At 32.2% G+C, this 16,045-nt stretch overlaps 2 protein-coding genes across 2 annotated transcripts; both read left to right on the top strand.

Annotated features, from left to right (window-relative positions):
* The first annotated feature begins 5,349 nt into the window (after positions 1–5,349).
* Positions 5,350–6,579, top strand: LOC146884788 (uncharacterized). Its single transcript, XM_085676031.1, has one exon. It carries the CDS (start codon positions 5,350–5,352, stop codon positions 6,577–6,579), a length of 1,230 nt encoding a protein of 409 aa, XP_085532157.1.
* Positions 6,580–6,594: 15 nt separating this feature from the next.
* LOC114165591 (uncharacterized) lies at positions 6,595–8,842 on the top strand. The gene is made up of 8 exons (XM_085676032.1): positions 6,595–6,831; positions 6,906–7,568; positions 7,653–7,915; positions 7,998–8,165; positions 8,240–8,344; positions 8,435–8,483; positions 8,568–8,663; positions 8,753–8,842. Exons 1-8 carry the CDS (start codon positions 6,757–6,759, stop codon positions 8,840–8,842), a joined length of 1,509 nt encoding a protein of 502 aa, XP_085532158.1. The 5' UTR covers positions 6,595–6,756.
* Positions 8,843–16,045: the final 7,203 nt, after the last annotated feature.

Here is a 16,045-nt window from a genome sequence, read left to right on the forward strand (position 1 = left end):
AATGAAACTAACTGTTACACGTGTGGGAGTGACTAACTTAGGCAAAGTGAAATAGAGAGAATGAAGTGGTGGAGACAAAGAGACGGAACGAAGTGCTGGAAAGTGGTGGAAAGGAAGAACCATTGCAGACAGCGAGAGAGAGAGAGAGACAGAGAGAAGTGAAGCATTGCAGACAAGTGCTGGAAAGTGTGAAGCATTACATCCGTGTGTGTGGGTAACCGGAGACAGCGGCTACCGGAAGTCATCGACGACAACCATTTCATCGTCCCCACCGTAGCATTGATCCGTTGTTGTGAGTCCATTACACCTCTTTCCCTCTGCGTATTCGTCGAAAGGTGTTCCTCCAAAACCCTTATTTTGTTTGTTTAATTTTTCCATCATCCAATCTTCATTCAGTGAAGTGGGTGGCTGTCATACTTACCAAATACGAAAATACTGAAGTCATACGTAATTGGGGAGTAAAGCATTAAAATGTGGGGAGTAATGTTGGAAATTATGTTTCGAGGATGCAGATTTTTTTAAAAATAATTTAAATGTGCTATTGGGTACACACAATTCACTAACTTAAAAAAAATTCATCATCCAATTTTCATTCACTGATGTGGCTGCTCTCTTACTTGACAATTGCCAAAATATTCAACTCATATGTAAGTGGGGAGTAAAACATTAATATGTGGGAAGTTACGTTCAACACTGTGTTTCAAGGTTACAGATATTCTTAAAAGTAATTTAAAGATCGTTTTGGGAACACATTATTCAGTCACTTAAAAAATTTCCCATCATCCAATCTCCATTAAGTGAAGTGGGTGGTTGTCTTACTTGCCAATTGCAAAAATGTTGAAGTCATACGTAACTGAGGAGTAAAGCATTAAAATGTGGGGAGTAACGTTGGACATTACGTTTCGAGGTTGCATATTTTTTTAAAAATAATTTAAATATGCTATTGGGTTCAAACAATTCAGTGACTTAAAAAAAATTCATCATCCAATTTCCATTCACTGACGTGGATGCTTTCTTAATTGACAATTGTCAAAATACTGACGTCATACGTAAGTGGGGAGTAAAGCATTAATATGTGGGGAAATAAGTTGAACATTATGTTTCGAGGTTACAGATTTTTTTAAAAAATAATTTAAATATCGTATTGGGATGACATCATTCACTAACATAAAAATATTTTCCATCATCCAATTTCCATTCACTTAAGTGGGTGGGTGGTTGTTTAACTTGACAATTGCCAAAATACTAAAGTCATATGTAAGTGGGAAGTAAAGCATTAATATGTGGGAAGTTAATTTGAACATTATGTTTCGAGGTTACAAATATTTTTAAAAGTAATTTAAATATCGTATTGGGATGACATCATTCACTAACTTAAAAATATTTTCCATCATCCAATTTCCATTCACTCAAGTGGATGGGTGGTTGTCTGACTTGACAATTGCCGAAATACTCAACTCATATGTAAGTGGGGAGTAAAGCGTTACTATGTGGGTAGTTCAGTTGGACATTATCTTTCGAGGTTGCAGGTTTTTTTAAAACTAATTTAAATATCGTATTTTCAGTCACTTAAAAAAATTTTCCATCATACAATTTCCATTCACTGACGTCGGTGCTTTCTTACTTGACAATTGTCAAAATACTCAACTCATATGTAAGTGAGGAATAAAGCATTAATATGTGGGGAGTTATGTTGAAGATTATGTTTCTAGGTTACAGTTTTTTAAAGTAATTTAAATATCGTATTGGGATCGCATCATTCACACACTTATAAAAATTTCCTGTCATCCAATTTCTATTCACTCAAGTGGGTGGGTGGTTGTTTTGACAATTGCCAAAATAGTCAAGTCAAACGTAAGTGGGGAGTAAACCATTACTTTGTGGGGAGTTTAGTTGGACATTATGTTTCGAGGTTGCAGATTTTTTTAAAATTAATTTAAATATCGTATTGGGTTCACATTATTCATTCACTTAAAAAAAAAATCCATCATCCAATTTCCATTCAATGACGTCTGTGCTTTTTTACTTGACAATTAACAAAATACTCAATTCATACGTAAGTGGGGAGTGACACATTAATATGTGGGGAGTGATGTTTGTTCTTATGTTTCGAGGTTGCGGACTTTTTTTAATAGTAATTTAAATATCGTATTTGGGTTCATCCAATTTACATTATTCACTCGCTTAAAAATATTTTCCATCATCTAATTTTCATTCACTGAAGTGGATGGTTGGTTGTCTTGATAATTGCCAAAATACTCCAGTCATACGTAAGTAGGGAGTGACGCATCAATATGTGCGGAGTGATGTTGGTTATTATGTTTCCAGGTTGAAGATTTTTTTAAGAGTAATTTAAATATCATATTTGGGTTCACATTATTCACTCGCTTAAAAATATTTTCCATCATCCAATTTCATATCACTGACGTGGGTGCTTTCTTAATTGACAATTGCCAAAATACTCAAGTCAACCCGTAAGTGGGGAGTCAACCACTAATATGTGGGGAGCAGTGCTGCAAATTCCTAATTGCACTTGCAGGTGGTTAAAAAATTGAAATATCATAACACACATTGTTCTACATACAATTTCAATAATCGAAAAACTGCATATCAACCATAGTCTGTGCGTGCTTATGTTGCTTAAAAATTCTAAAAATCCTCAACTCATTTGTAAGTGGGGAGTGAACAATTATTATGTGGGGAGTAGTGTTGTAAATTCTGGACTGCAATTGCATCTTTTAAAAAGATTTCAATATGGTTTTGTGATCACACAATGCATTCACTTACACACATTGTACATCATACAATTTCCATAACCTGAACAATGTATATTGACTAACATGGGTGCTTTTGGTCCTTCAAAAATATAAATTAAGTCAAAGCTTAAATAAGTGGGGACTAAAGCGTTAAAATCTAGGGAGTATTGTTACAATTTTTACACTACAATTGCATATTTATAAAAACTGTCAACATATAAATGAACAACAGAGTTCCAAATTAATATTCAACCAAACTTCAACAACAACTATGTCGTTCATGTGGGGACCCATTACAAAAACTCAGGGGATTCTTCCCCACCAAATCAGTTTTGCAAACTTCCATAAAAAACGAAAAAAAAAACAATTTCCCACCAAAGGTAACAACTTTACAAAAAAAAAAATCATTCATCATCATCGAAGACGCTATGGAAATCTGTAATGGAAGCACAACAAACTTACAATGCAACGGTGTGGATGATGAAATCCTTCCCGTCGACGACTACAGTTCGCCATAGTCTCCGCAAACCCACACAAACCGCTGGAAAAGCACACCGAACTCACAATGCAACGGTCTAGATGAATGATATTGAATGAGAATAGTGAAAGTGGCCTCCAGTGTGGACTATCAAATAGTTGCCGTCGAGCACTTCTAGTGGTCGCTGTCTCTTGTTACCCACATAGAGGGTTCCAATGCTTCTTCCGTTGCAGCACTTCGTTCCTTCTCTCTCTGTCTCCACCACTTCATTCTCTCTCTCTCTCTTCCGCTCTCTCTCTCTCACTTTGTCTTAGCAAACCTCCCGCACGTGTAAAGGTTAGTTTCATTAAAACATTTGCAATAAATAATTTAAAACTCCCTTACCACGTCAGTATTGTCAAAAATGAGTAAAAAAAATTGTTAAAATATTATTTCCGAAACTTAAAAAAGAAAAAAAAGTTGTGCACGGAGATAAGAGAAGGAAAAAAAAAGATCTAACCAAAATTTTTCTAACAAAAATATTTAAATAATATTAATAATAATAATATTATTAGTATTAACTTGTAACGAAAAACACATAAATTCAGTAAAAGGTAGAGATTACACAAGACCTCAAACAACATAACTAAAACACTAACACAAAAAAGGGCTTCAACGTCACCTGTTTAACGTCTGCTCAAAAGAACACCCACGTAAAAAATGACCGGTGGCAGTTTTGTAAATAACTGGACAAATTTAACGTCGGCCCATATGAGCCCCGACGTCAAGTAACGTCGGCCCAGCTGCGCCCCGACGTCACGTTCAAAAGGACGTCGGCCCCTAAAATCCCCGACGTCACGTTACGTCGGCCCCAGAGCTACCCGACGTCAAGTGACGTCAGCCCTTGTACACCAGACGTCAAATTACGTCGGCTAGGCACAGCACAGACGTTAATTTTTTCCTAAAACCAGCGCGAACCCCTCTCCTCCCCTCTGTTACGTTGCGCGTTCTTCTCCTCCGTGCCGGCGACAACGAGAGCCTCCATTGCAGGTCAGTTTCTTCGATTTCCACCGCTGAAAATTGTTGGGTTTTGATTTGTGGATTGATTTAGGAGTTTTGAACCGAATATTTTTCGTTTTCGTCCCCATTTTGCAGTGTTATTCTTCGTCTCCGTGGTGGGTGAAACGGAATATTGGCCTCGCACATTCTCCCCTCCGTGCCGGCGACGACGCCATTGCAGGTACAGTTTATCATTTTTCACTACTGAAAGTTGTTGGATTTTGCTTTGTGGATTGGTTTTGAGTTTTGAGCCCAATATTTATCGTTTTCGTTCCCATTTGGTAGTGTTTTTCTTTCCCATATTTGGCCAACCATTAGCACGTTCGGCCCCTAAGACCACTCTCCTCCAACTTCGATTTTGGTTTTGCAAGAAGAGGTTAGCTACTTTTATCCTTCTTTTTGCATTTTGTAAGTGTGTTCATATTGTATGTATAAAATTGAATTTTTTTTTTACCGTTGTAGTTTAATATTTTTAATAATTTTTAGTTATTTTTTTGGGTCTACTTTTTTATTTTGAATTTTTGTATTAATATTTACATAATTTTGAAAGAAATTTATGTTTATTGTTAGATTTCTTTTATTTAAAATATTTTCAATTTTATTTGATTTTTTAATATTATGGTTGCATTGTTGTTTTATATATGAAGATTTATTATAATTTTAATCAAATACTAAGTGAACCTTAGTTCCCGTTTAAGATTTAGTACAAATGATTAAATTTTTAATCGTTTGTATTAAATCTTGAATTGTCCGATCGGACAGTTTGGAAGAATTATTTTTCATAATTTGTTATAATGCATACATTGAGGTTTATGCATAAATTTCACAAAATTTCGGTTGAGGCTAATTTGTGTTGTTCTCTGGATGCATACTTGATTGTGATCATGATTAATCACTTTCATTTCGTGTACTTCAGAGACCAATGCGAAATGCTGTCGAAATTTTGTGAAATTTATGATATTTGACTTATTTGTATGTGTTAGAAAATTATGAAAAATAATTTTTTCGAATGGGTAGGGCCTCACCTTGTGAGACTTAAAAGTTTGAGATTGATTGAGTTTTTTACGAACATATAGTATGGATCGAAGCTGGATGAATGAGCGTCGCATAAGTGAAAAGTATGAGAAGGGGGTTTCTGAGTTTTTGCAATATGTTCAAGAACACGCAATCTCAAGTAACGGGACATATTTTTGTCCTTGTGTTCGTTGTCTTAATCAAATACGTCATGACTTAGGAACAATGCGTGATCATCTATTCATCTTTGGTATAATGAGAAGTTATACACTTTGGACTTGGCATGGAGAAGTATTAGACAAGCCTACAACATCACGAGGAACAGATTATGTAGACGACTGGATGAATGATCATTTAGAAGATATGGTACGTGATGTTGGGGAGGAGAATTTTGGAAAAGTTCATTTATATGATTCTCTTAAGTCCGATTCAGAGGAACAATTGTACCCAGGATGCACTAACTTTACGCGACTGTCAGCAACTTTGAAATTATTCAGTTTAAAAGCAAGGCATGGATGGACGGATACAAGTTTCACAGAATTGTTGGAGTTGTTAAAGGAGATGCTTCCAGAAAATAACACGTTACCTATCCGTAATTACGAAGCGAAGAAAGTTTTATGTCCAATGGGTTTGGAATATCAAAAGATACATGCATGCCCAAATGATTGTGTTTTATACAGAGACGAGTTTGCTTCACTGAAGGCGTGTCCAACATGTGGTTTATCGCGGTTTAAAAAGAAAATTGATGGAAATAGTGGCGATGAAGACAAAGATGGTCCACCTGCTAAGGTGATGTGGTACCTTCCTATAATTCCTAGATTCAAACGACTATTTTCCATTAAAGAAGATGCAAAAAACCTGAAATGGCACGTTGATGGAAGAAAGTGTGATAATCTTCTTCGACACCCAGCTGATTCTCCACAATGGAAGAAGATTGATGAAACATTTCCAGAATTTGGTGCTGAGCCAAGAAACTTAAGACTTGGACTTGCTACAGATGGTATGAATCCTTATGGGAACTTAAGTAGCAAACATAGTTCATGGCCAGTTTTGCTGATGATTTACAATTTATCTCACATAGCCACCAGATGGAGGGACTTCAAGGCAAGGCTCACACGTTTATATGTGTTTGGAGATAGACAACATGACACTCCTTGTGAGAAGTACAAAATCTCGGAGGAGGAATGGATGCAATTTCGTGCATGTAGAGAGTCTGGAGACTGGCAGGTTTGTTTGTTAAATTTGTTTATAGTGACACTAGTCATACATTTCTGTATTCAAACTATTAAATAATGTTATGTGTGACAGGAAAAAAGGACAGCAGCCCAACAAAGACAAAGGCTTAATGATACACCACATGTACTCTCTCGAGGTGGTTATGCATTATTGGAGAAAAAATTGAAAAAGTCGCGTGCACAGTCTCTGGGACTTGAGTCCCCTGACCTAGTGGATGCAATTCCTAGGTACGAGATGTGGAAGGCTGCTCGGACTAAGTCCGATGGGCAAATGACATCACAATCAGCTCAAATCATATCTCAAAAAATAGTAAGTACAAACCTTATTTGACTATCATAGTTCATATGTTTCTCCTTTTGATTAAACTTTCTTTTGTGGTGTAGGATGAATTAATTGAGCAAGAGACTCAGGGTTCGTTTGTTGGCCATGGTCGGGACGATATACTCACAACGGCAATTGGAAGGCCAGAGCACCCAGGACGTGTGCGTGGTGTTGGAGGTTCCATTGGTCTTCGAGATTACTTTGGTCCTCCACAAAGAAGTAATGAATCGTTGAGTCAAGAGGCCTTGAGGAAGATGGAGCAACAAATGGAGGAAAGATTCAACCAACGCATGGGAATTATGGAGCAACGTTTTATGGAACAACTTCAACAGCAACAACAAATACAAAGAACACTTGAAGAAAAGCTTCAGTCCATGCAACAACAGAACATGGAATTACCCACTCAAGCTCCAACAGGACAACGTGTGAGTACAAAAGGCTCATGCTCTGGTGTAGATCATACTGACTACACAAGTTTGTATGAGCTATTGGTTGATGAAGACCCCCCGCGCGTAGTGGCCATAGGACGACAACTGCAGGGTGGGGAGACTATCCATGGTGTTCCTCTATTGCCCCAGTATGCGCGTGTGATGATTGATGAAGTTCGAGATCCCCATGCTCAAGTGCCTGTGCCAACTTCAGAAATCCAATTTGTTGGGGAAGCTTTAGGCACATTTATGGCTTGGCCTAAAGCACTGATCATGCCATACTTTAGCCCACCAAAGGTATTATGACATCATGTTTTTAGTAGTTCAATCTTACAATTTATAAAACTTTTAACGTCAAACCTTTCTAAATCTTTATTTCAGTCCACTCGTCCTGAAAAACAGCCGGTCCGACGTCCACGTGTTATACGTGAAGATGATGAAATGGCAGAAGCAGAAGATGATCCTCTAGGAAAGCTGCTTCTCAAATTACACAAGTTGAAAAGAGGACCGGTAGAGCTAGAGTGGGAGTTAAGAGTATTTGGCCTCCATTGTCATGTCCCATTGTACATAACCCTGAATGATGCACTAGAGATCATTACAGGAGACAAGATGTTAAATATTTCAGTCATACAACTATGGTGCATGTAAGATTTTTTTTCATTGTATTTCATATTTAAAGCAAGGAATTGGTACCTTTTAATATTATACCTAATTGTCTTTTTATAGGTACATGGACAAAGTCATTGTGGACCAAGGTCGATCTTCCGTCTATGGATTCATTGAACCTCAAACAATTCAACCTTCGGGAAACTCACCTGACCACATCAAACTTTATTTGCAAACATGGATGGTTGAGTCAAATAGAGAGATCTACTTTGCACCATACATTGATTCGTAAGTGTTTTTGCTAATAATATTTTGTGAAGTATTATTAATTATTTTGGCTAAGTACTTGTCATTGATGGTAGGTATCATTGGCAACTTTGTCTCATCATTCCAAGACAATGCCTAGTTGTATGGTTTTGTTCATGCCATAGGAAGATTCCACCAGCTTTTAAAAACATGTTACAAGAGTAAGTATTATTTTTTTTTTCAATCCTAACCTATGTATCTACTTAGTTATAAAAACTTATATATGTTTTATGTTTCCAAAATTTCATTAGAATTGTGGGTAAACCTAGAGGCCAACAACTTAAAGTCATATATCCAAAGGTTAGAACTCATTCATTTTAAAGTTATTAATTTCTGTATGTCAACTTATGACTTTGATGTGTTTATTTTATTTGTAATGTTCAGTGTAACAAGCAAGAAGATTCATGGGAATGTGGATATTATGTCATGTCTTGGATAAGAACAATCATTCGAGCTGCAGTTAAAGATGAATGGATAGAGGTAATTATATATATCTTTCACATATTATCAATCATATCAAACTTTAAAGAATGATATTCATATGTATTGAAATTGTATTACTTTTTCAGCGATTCAAGAATCCATCACCTCTGCCAGATGACATTATCCACACACTAAGACAGGAATGGGCAGCATATCTATTGGAGAGATGGGGTTGATACCACATGAATTAGAACTCGTCTTAAAAACTTTATTGTACAAGAATTTCATGTTGAAACTTTTAGTTTGTTGTTATTTATATTAGTTTAGAATATATGTTGAAACTTTAGTTCTATTATATATAACTGTAACTCTAAAATTGTGCTGAAAGTATTATGAAATTGTTCTGGGAATTTTCTGATTTTCAGGTGTGTGGATATTGTAAAAACAGTCAAATATTTAAAAAAAAAATGGAGCAGTTTGACGTCTGTCAGGGTCTGTCAGACGTTAAATAACGTCGGCCCTGGTACAGTCCGACGTTATTTAACGTCTGACAGTCCCTGACAGACGTCAAACTGCTCAGGTTTTTCCCTCTTCCTGGCGCGAAAATTGACGTCTGCTATCACTGGCCCCGACGTTGGATAACGTCGGACTACTAAAGGACCGACGTCAAGTGACGTCTGCTGTTTTTCCGACGTTATTTTGACGTCACCCGATACGACGTCGGTGTTTGGGCAGACGTCAAAGGTCGAAAATATCGGACGTTAAAAGGCTTTTTTGTGTTAGTGAAACCAGTTCTCATTAATAATAGTCAAAACTTGTCTATTCTACCATCTTCTTACATAATAAGCTTTTCCTGGTTCAGCATTTTGGTTTACTAAATTTACCAGAGTTCATATATATCCAAAGGAACAGTAGAAAAATCTTCTTTTTAGGAATCACAGGTCCTCTCTTGGCAGAAGACTAACCTGAATTCATTCCCGAAGCAAAGGTGAATGCTATATATATAGATAATGTGATAAAAATGGGAGCGGATTCATTGACACTCATTTTCAATTTTCAAAAAAAATAATAATAATAAAAAAGAGATGAACCTGCTCCCGTTGTAACATTCTATAACTATCTCATGCATTGGGTTTCACGCAAGAAGCTGAAGGGACTAAGCCAAACACCGTTGTGAAATACAACTTCACAGAGGAAAATAAACTTTAAATGCGGTATATTATCTTCCCTAGTTCCAAGATATTTATGAGATTTATTATCGGTAGCTTGAAGGTTCCAGTGTAGAAATCATTGCAAAAGGTAAATGCTGGCTTTTAAAATATCAAAAGTTCGAAAGATAAAAAAAATCAAATTTTATCTTAAAAAAAAAAATAGTTATAGGTTTAATTAAGCTTGAAGTTTCTCTTAAATTTAAGAATTTCTAATTGAATTTTAATAAATTTGTATAGCCCACTAAAAATTATATTTTTTAATTAAGTTTTTCTAGTTTTATTTTGTTTAGTGTGATGTGAATCTTCTAATCATTCGTTCGTCATATGTTATTTAATAATTTAACAATAAAGTTAATAAATTTAAAATATTTTAATAATTTTATAAACTATTTATATATATCACATAAACAATTTCTAATTTATCGATTAAATAAGTCTTACGATACATATTAGATAATTATGTTTCTATTTATGTTCATGTTGTTTTTATTATGTTTGTTGACACAAATTTAAGAGATTTATTTGTGAAAAAATGTTTTATTAAAATCAATTATATAAATTTTTCTAAGAATATACATTCTAGGCACTTTTCTTCATTAAATTATATTCAAAGGTCTAATTTTTTACATCAAAAAAAACTCAAAAAATAAATTTTAAATAAAAAACCTATTTTTTAAGTTTTTTTTAAGCCTCAAAACTCTTGAGCCGCCAATATATGTGTTTATATATATATATATATATATATATATATATATATATATATATATATATATATATATATATATATATATATATATATAAAGGTATATAGGTGTGCTTATGATTTTGTTAAAATTATTACTAAGTATATGAAAATTACGTATTTGAACCCGTTTTTTGTTGCTCTATTGATAGACCTATGTGTAGTTGAGAGTGTACAAATACAACACTTGACTTGAAAAGTAAATTGCCATCACTAACTTAGGGTCTTAGATCCATTACTACATACACCGATTAAATGAGTATAACAAAAAATATTACCTAAGTCATTTCATACATTGATTAGATGAGTATAAGAATATAGACAACTATGTTCATACATTAAAATATTCTAGCAATACATATTAGACGAGTCTTGCAATACATATTAGACGAGTCTATTCATGCAGTACTTAGACGAGTCTAGTAATATAAATTATAGGTTAAATTATACCTTTGGTCCCCATTTTTGTAGCAAAATATCAACTTGATCCCTCTATTTTTTTTATCTCAATTTGGTCCATGTTTTGGGAAATTTGATGCAATCAAGTCCTTTTCGTTAGAGGTGTGGTAACGGCGTTAAATGAGATGTCACGTGTCAGTTCCTAAATTTATTAATTTTTTTTGATTTTTTTTTAAATTATTTTTAAAAAATTACAAATTTGCCACGTGTCAAGCTGACATCATGCCACATGACAGTGACAGTGTGATGTGACAATGACAGTGCCACGTGTCACTATTATGTCAGATGTCATTTTCCTATTCTAAATTTGGTCCAGTATTTTAATTTTTGTTTCAATTTAGTCCCAATTTTTGTAAAAATTGAGCAATTTTGTCCCTCTTCAAATTGAAACCAAATTTAATTTCTATATAAATGTACACAGATATTTCTATCAAAATTTATATTTCAAGTAATAATAATAATATTATTATTATTATTATTATCATTATTATTTTTTTAATTATGCACACAATTTAATATTGTTAGTAATAATAATTATTATAATAATTTAATTATTTTTTGTGTTTCAATTTCACAATTAACATTAGTACTTTTATGTTATCATGTATATTGTTATTATTAATACATTTTATTAGTTCTTAATATTATTATTGTAAATTATTATTATTATTTATTAAAATTAATTATTATTATTATTATTATTATTATCATTATTAACATTAATATATGAAAAATAGTTAAATTTCATGTATATACTAGTTTAATTTATAACTTGTAAATATTAAAGCATTTAATATCTAACTATATATAAAGAGATTTCATTTTTTGTGTCCATAATTACTTATTCCTAATCTACCCTTTACAATAAAATTATTTATTTATTTTTTAAATTAATGGTTATTTTAATAAGTTTTCTATAAAACTCACTATTAAAAAATTCATATTTCTTGACAATTTTGTTTTGAATTTTTTTTTGTAAGAAATACTTATAAATTTTGCTATGAAAAATAATTTGCAGGAAATTACTTCCTATTATTTTTCAAAATATTTTGTATAAAACACTTTTCGCAATAAATTTTGTAAGAAATATTTGCGAATTTTATAATTTTGTAGGAAATAATTACTCACGAAGGAATTACCTGCCAACTAAAATTCTTAGAAAAAATAGTAGGAAAAAGTTTTTTCTTGCAAATTTTTTTATCAAATTTGCAAGAAAATTTTCATGTAATATGAGAATTTCTAATAGTGACTATTCTAACAATTTTTTTTTTCTCATTCATTAACGATTATTTTCTCTTCCTTACTCCATTTAGAGCACTTTGTTTTTTAGAAAACATAGATTTACGTATTTACTTTGTATATTACCTTAGTGATATTACAATTAGAGTTGTTAAAATGGAATGGAACTCCTAAGCCAACCCGGCTCACTATAGGATTGGGTTGGTTGAAATTTTTTTACAAGTGTCACAAGTGTTTTTTATTTTTTTTATTAAGTTGAGTTTTACAATTGGGTCATGTTAGGTTTTTCTTTTTATCCAACACATAAATAATTTGTATTTTTTTTGTTTGTATTTGGATAGTATTAAAGTTTATTTAGATTTTAATTAGAATTAAAATTTAGTTTTGACTGAAAAAAATAAAAAAAATTGTATTTTTTTAATTAAGTAAACCTATGAGCCAACCCGTTTAACCCGTCAAGCCGTGGTGGGCCGGGCCGGGTTCAAATTTTTTTGGCTCGCTAAAAGGTGAGCTGGGTTGGGTTGGCTCACTAAATCATCAACCCGCGGTGGGTCGAGACGGTCAGACCGGGTTACCCATTTTGACAACTCTAATTACAATATCATCACCTACTAATATAATATCATATATATATTTAAAAGATGCGTACACATATGTGTAATAACGCCAACGTTTACGCTAATATTTTATAATTCAAATATGTAAATGAGATTATAATAACAAACAGACCATTAATTAAAATTTACGGGTAAATTGGTAAAATAGTATGTGAGAATGTACCTTTTCTTGCAAATCTTCTCTATTATGAGGAGATGGGTTTCATCCACTCTTTACCAAATTTGACCTCACAAATTCCTAAAAATCACTTGAAACAAATCAGGGATATCTTCTCCTTCCCTTTCACTTGAACATTACATCCCTAGAAGCAAACTAACCATAAAGGATTTGACTCGTACCAATGAGTGGATTAAAAAAAGAATGAAGTATACTCAAAGATTGTTTTTGTCAAATATAAAATGCATATTATATTTCCAATAAGGTCATGATAGAAAGAGTGGTGGCTCAAAGTTTTGAAATGCCTAAAACAAACTTAAAAAATAAGGTATCTTATTTAAAATTTATTTTTTGAAATTTCTTCGATGTAAAATTATTTATTAGATTGTCATGATTAACTACTTCTCTTTCAATATTGTTACTTTCATCTATATCTATATTGTTATTATCTTGTTCATTTAAAGAGCACTCACATGTATTTTTTAATTCATTTTCTTATCTATTTTTATAAATTTATTAGTTCCTTTTTATGATGTAGTTAAAGCCTCAACTATTCTCTTTGTATAGATATTTTAATAGTCTGATTCAAATTTTCTAATTGACATATCCATATATTTTTATGTAAAACAAAAAATTATAATATATTAAACACTACTAAAGATAAGTATGTAAAAAATAATAATGAGTTAAAACAATAAAAATATGATTTTGGTTGTCAAGAAAGTAAACTCGATAGTAGACTTGTATTGAAGTCCCAAGTTTCTTTTTCCTTCTCAAGTCTCAAATTTTTCACATACATGCAGACTTGTGTGAAATTTGCAAGTTCAATATGTCACTTAAAGTCTCATTAGTATTTGAATGATTTTTTTTTCTTCGGGAACTTTAAGGTTGTGTTTGCTTTCAAGGATGAATTTGAGAAAAAAGTGAGTAGATGAATTTGAGGAGATTGAGAGAGAAGAGTGAGATTGTTTGCTTTAAGGGATGGAAAGATGAAAATGAAGGAGTTTGAAGATAAAGTTTACGAAATTTTATGAATGATTTGACATATATGATAGATAAAAAAAACATATATTTTAATAGATAAAATTGTTATATTATAATTTTATCCTTATGGTTAAAATTAACATAAAATTAAGGTTAAAATACATATTTGGTCTCAGTTTTCATTTAGTTTTGTTAATTCAATCATAATGTTCTTTTGTTCAATCAAGTTTCAATTTTCTTCAACTTTGTTCAATTTGATCTTTTTTTTGTTAACTTCGTTTAAATAATTAACGGTAATGAATAATGACTATTACGAGTCACAACTATGTTGTTAATTTAAACAAAACATTATTAATATATACCTAACACTACTGCAAAAGAAATTTCTAAGACAAAGTAAATTAATATCATCCATGTGAGAATTGTCTCAAAAAGCTAAAACTTGTCATTGATGTTGAAACTATTAACTATCAAATAAGTGCTTTTTGAGATTGATACTTTTAATGAGTTTCTAAAAACATGAGAGTTGTGTTCTTTTTGATAGATTGATTTGGAGAAGAAGGAGAGGAAGAGAGTAGAATGATTAGAGGATGAAGATGATGTTGTTTCTTTTAAAGGATTTGAAAGTCATTTTGGAGTGGACCAGAGAGTGAAGTTTCTAAAAGTTTGTGATTGAATTGATTAATCTGACATATTAAAAAAAATTAATAGATAAAAAAGTTAAATTATCAAAACGTCCCTGAAGTTAAAAGTAATATAAAATGATAGGTTAGCATTATTTTTATAAATTTTATTGGATGATTGAAATTTAAAAAAAAAATATTTATAAAAAATAAATAATACAATATATTTGGTAAGAAAATAAATTTAACATTTACATATTAAATGCTTACGTAAGAAATAATTTATTTACATGACAATTTTTTTTTTTAACAGTAACGAAGATAATTTAGTATTTTTTCTTACATCATCCTCTAATTTCACCTTATATAGGATGATTTCATAAGAATATTACTAATCCTCTCTCGTCATCCTCTTATCACCTGAAAAAAACACACACCTCGTATTCTTCTCTTTCTAATTTGTACAGTAAATTAGTGCGAAGAAAGACACCGGAGAAAAAGGGGCTACTTCCAATCTGAAAATGCATCCTTAACGCTGTGTTTACTTGAGTGAATGAGTTTGAGAGAGAGGGAGTGGTTGGGTTTGAATGGATTTGAGAGTAAATTGTGTGTTGTTTTTTAAAGGAATTTAGAGGTGATAATGAATGGATTTGGAAGTAAAGTTTATGAAATTTGAGAGTGATTTTATTGATATGATAATTGTAAAAAAATGTTTTAATAGAAGTAATAGATAGATTACCATATTGTCTTTTTATATAAAATGTAGTATAAATTGATATTTGTATGAATTACATTTATTTTCTTAATTTTTTTAATACTAAAATTGTAAAAAAAATTTGCTTTGGGATTGGACCTGCAGAAAGCTAGATTGGATCTCCTCCATGGTTAAATCCGTTCCAACATCAAATTTGGATCAGATCCTGTCTCCACAAACCTCTAGGTGGATTGGTTTCAAAGTTCATGGATCAGATCCCTTAAGAGGATAAAACGGTATTTGCTCAAACAATTCCTTCAAATTTGCTTCCAATAAGCGAGATTAAAAAAGTAGTGCATCCTGCAAATTATCGCCTTCACTCGTTCCGCAATCAACTCAAACGAACTTAATTCTCACCTTTTAATCCATCCTACCATCTCCTTCTAAATAGGAAATTATGTCAAGCAAACACACCCTAAAGAAAATTGTGGAAAGATGGGCACCTCTCACCATTGTTGGTAGAATATAAAATTGAGAACAAATTATTTTGCACGTAAATAAAATATAAAAGTTGTCTTTGTCATCTATAATAGACTTACACATAGACCTTTAACCTTACACATTAGACCTTTAACCGCTCTCATTTAGGATTTGAGTGTGAACATGAAAAAAAAAAACTAGCCAAAATAGCTACCACTAATGTTTACTCTTAT

This window comes from Vigna unguiculata, chromosome 7 (assembly GCF_037176805.1).
Source record: "Vigna unguiculata cultivar grain cowpea cultivar isolate G323 ecotype 2 chromosome 7, ASM3717680v1, whole genome shotgun sequence".
Classification (NCBI taxonomy): Eukaryota; Viridiplantae; Streptophyta; class Magnoliopsida; order Fabales; family Fabaceae; genus Vigna; species Vigna unguiculata.

What these genes read in the sequence shown, in the direction of transcription:
- LOC146884788 (XM_085676031.1), top strand. Translation starts at nt 5,350, where the DNA reads ATGGATCGAAGCTGGATGAATGAGCGTCGCATAAGTGAAAAGTATGAG.
- LOC114165591 (XM_085676032.1), top strand. Translation starts at nt 6,757, where the DNA reads ATGTGGAAGGCTGCTCGGACTAAGTCCGATGGGCAAATGACATCACAA. An exon ending in AAATCATATCTCAAAAAATA is followed by an intron (nt 6,832 to 6,905) that starts GTAAGTACAAAC and finishes TTTGTGGTGTAG; the next exon opens with GATGAATTAATTGAGCAAGA. An exon ending in CATACTTTAGCCCACCAAAG is followed by an intron (nt 7,569 to 7,652) that starts GTATTATGACAT and finishes TCTTTATTTCAG; the next exon opens with TCCACTCGTCCTGAAAAACA.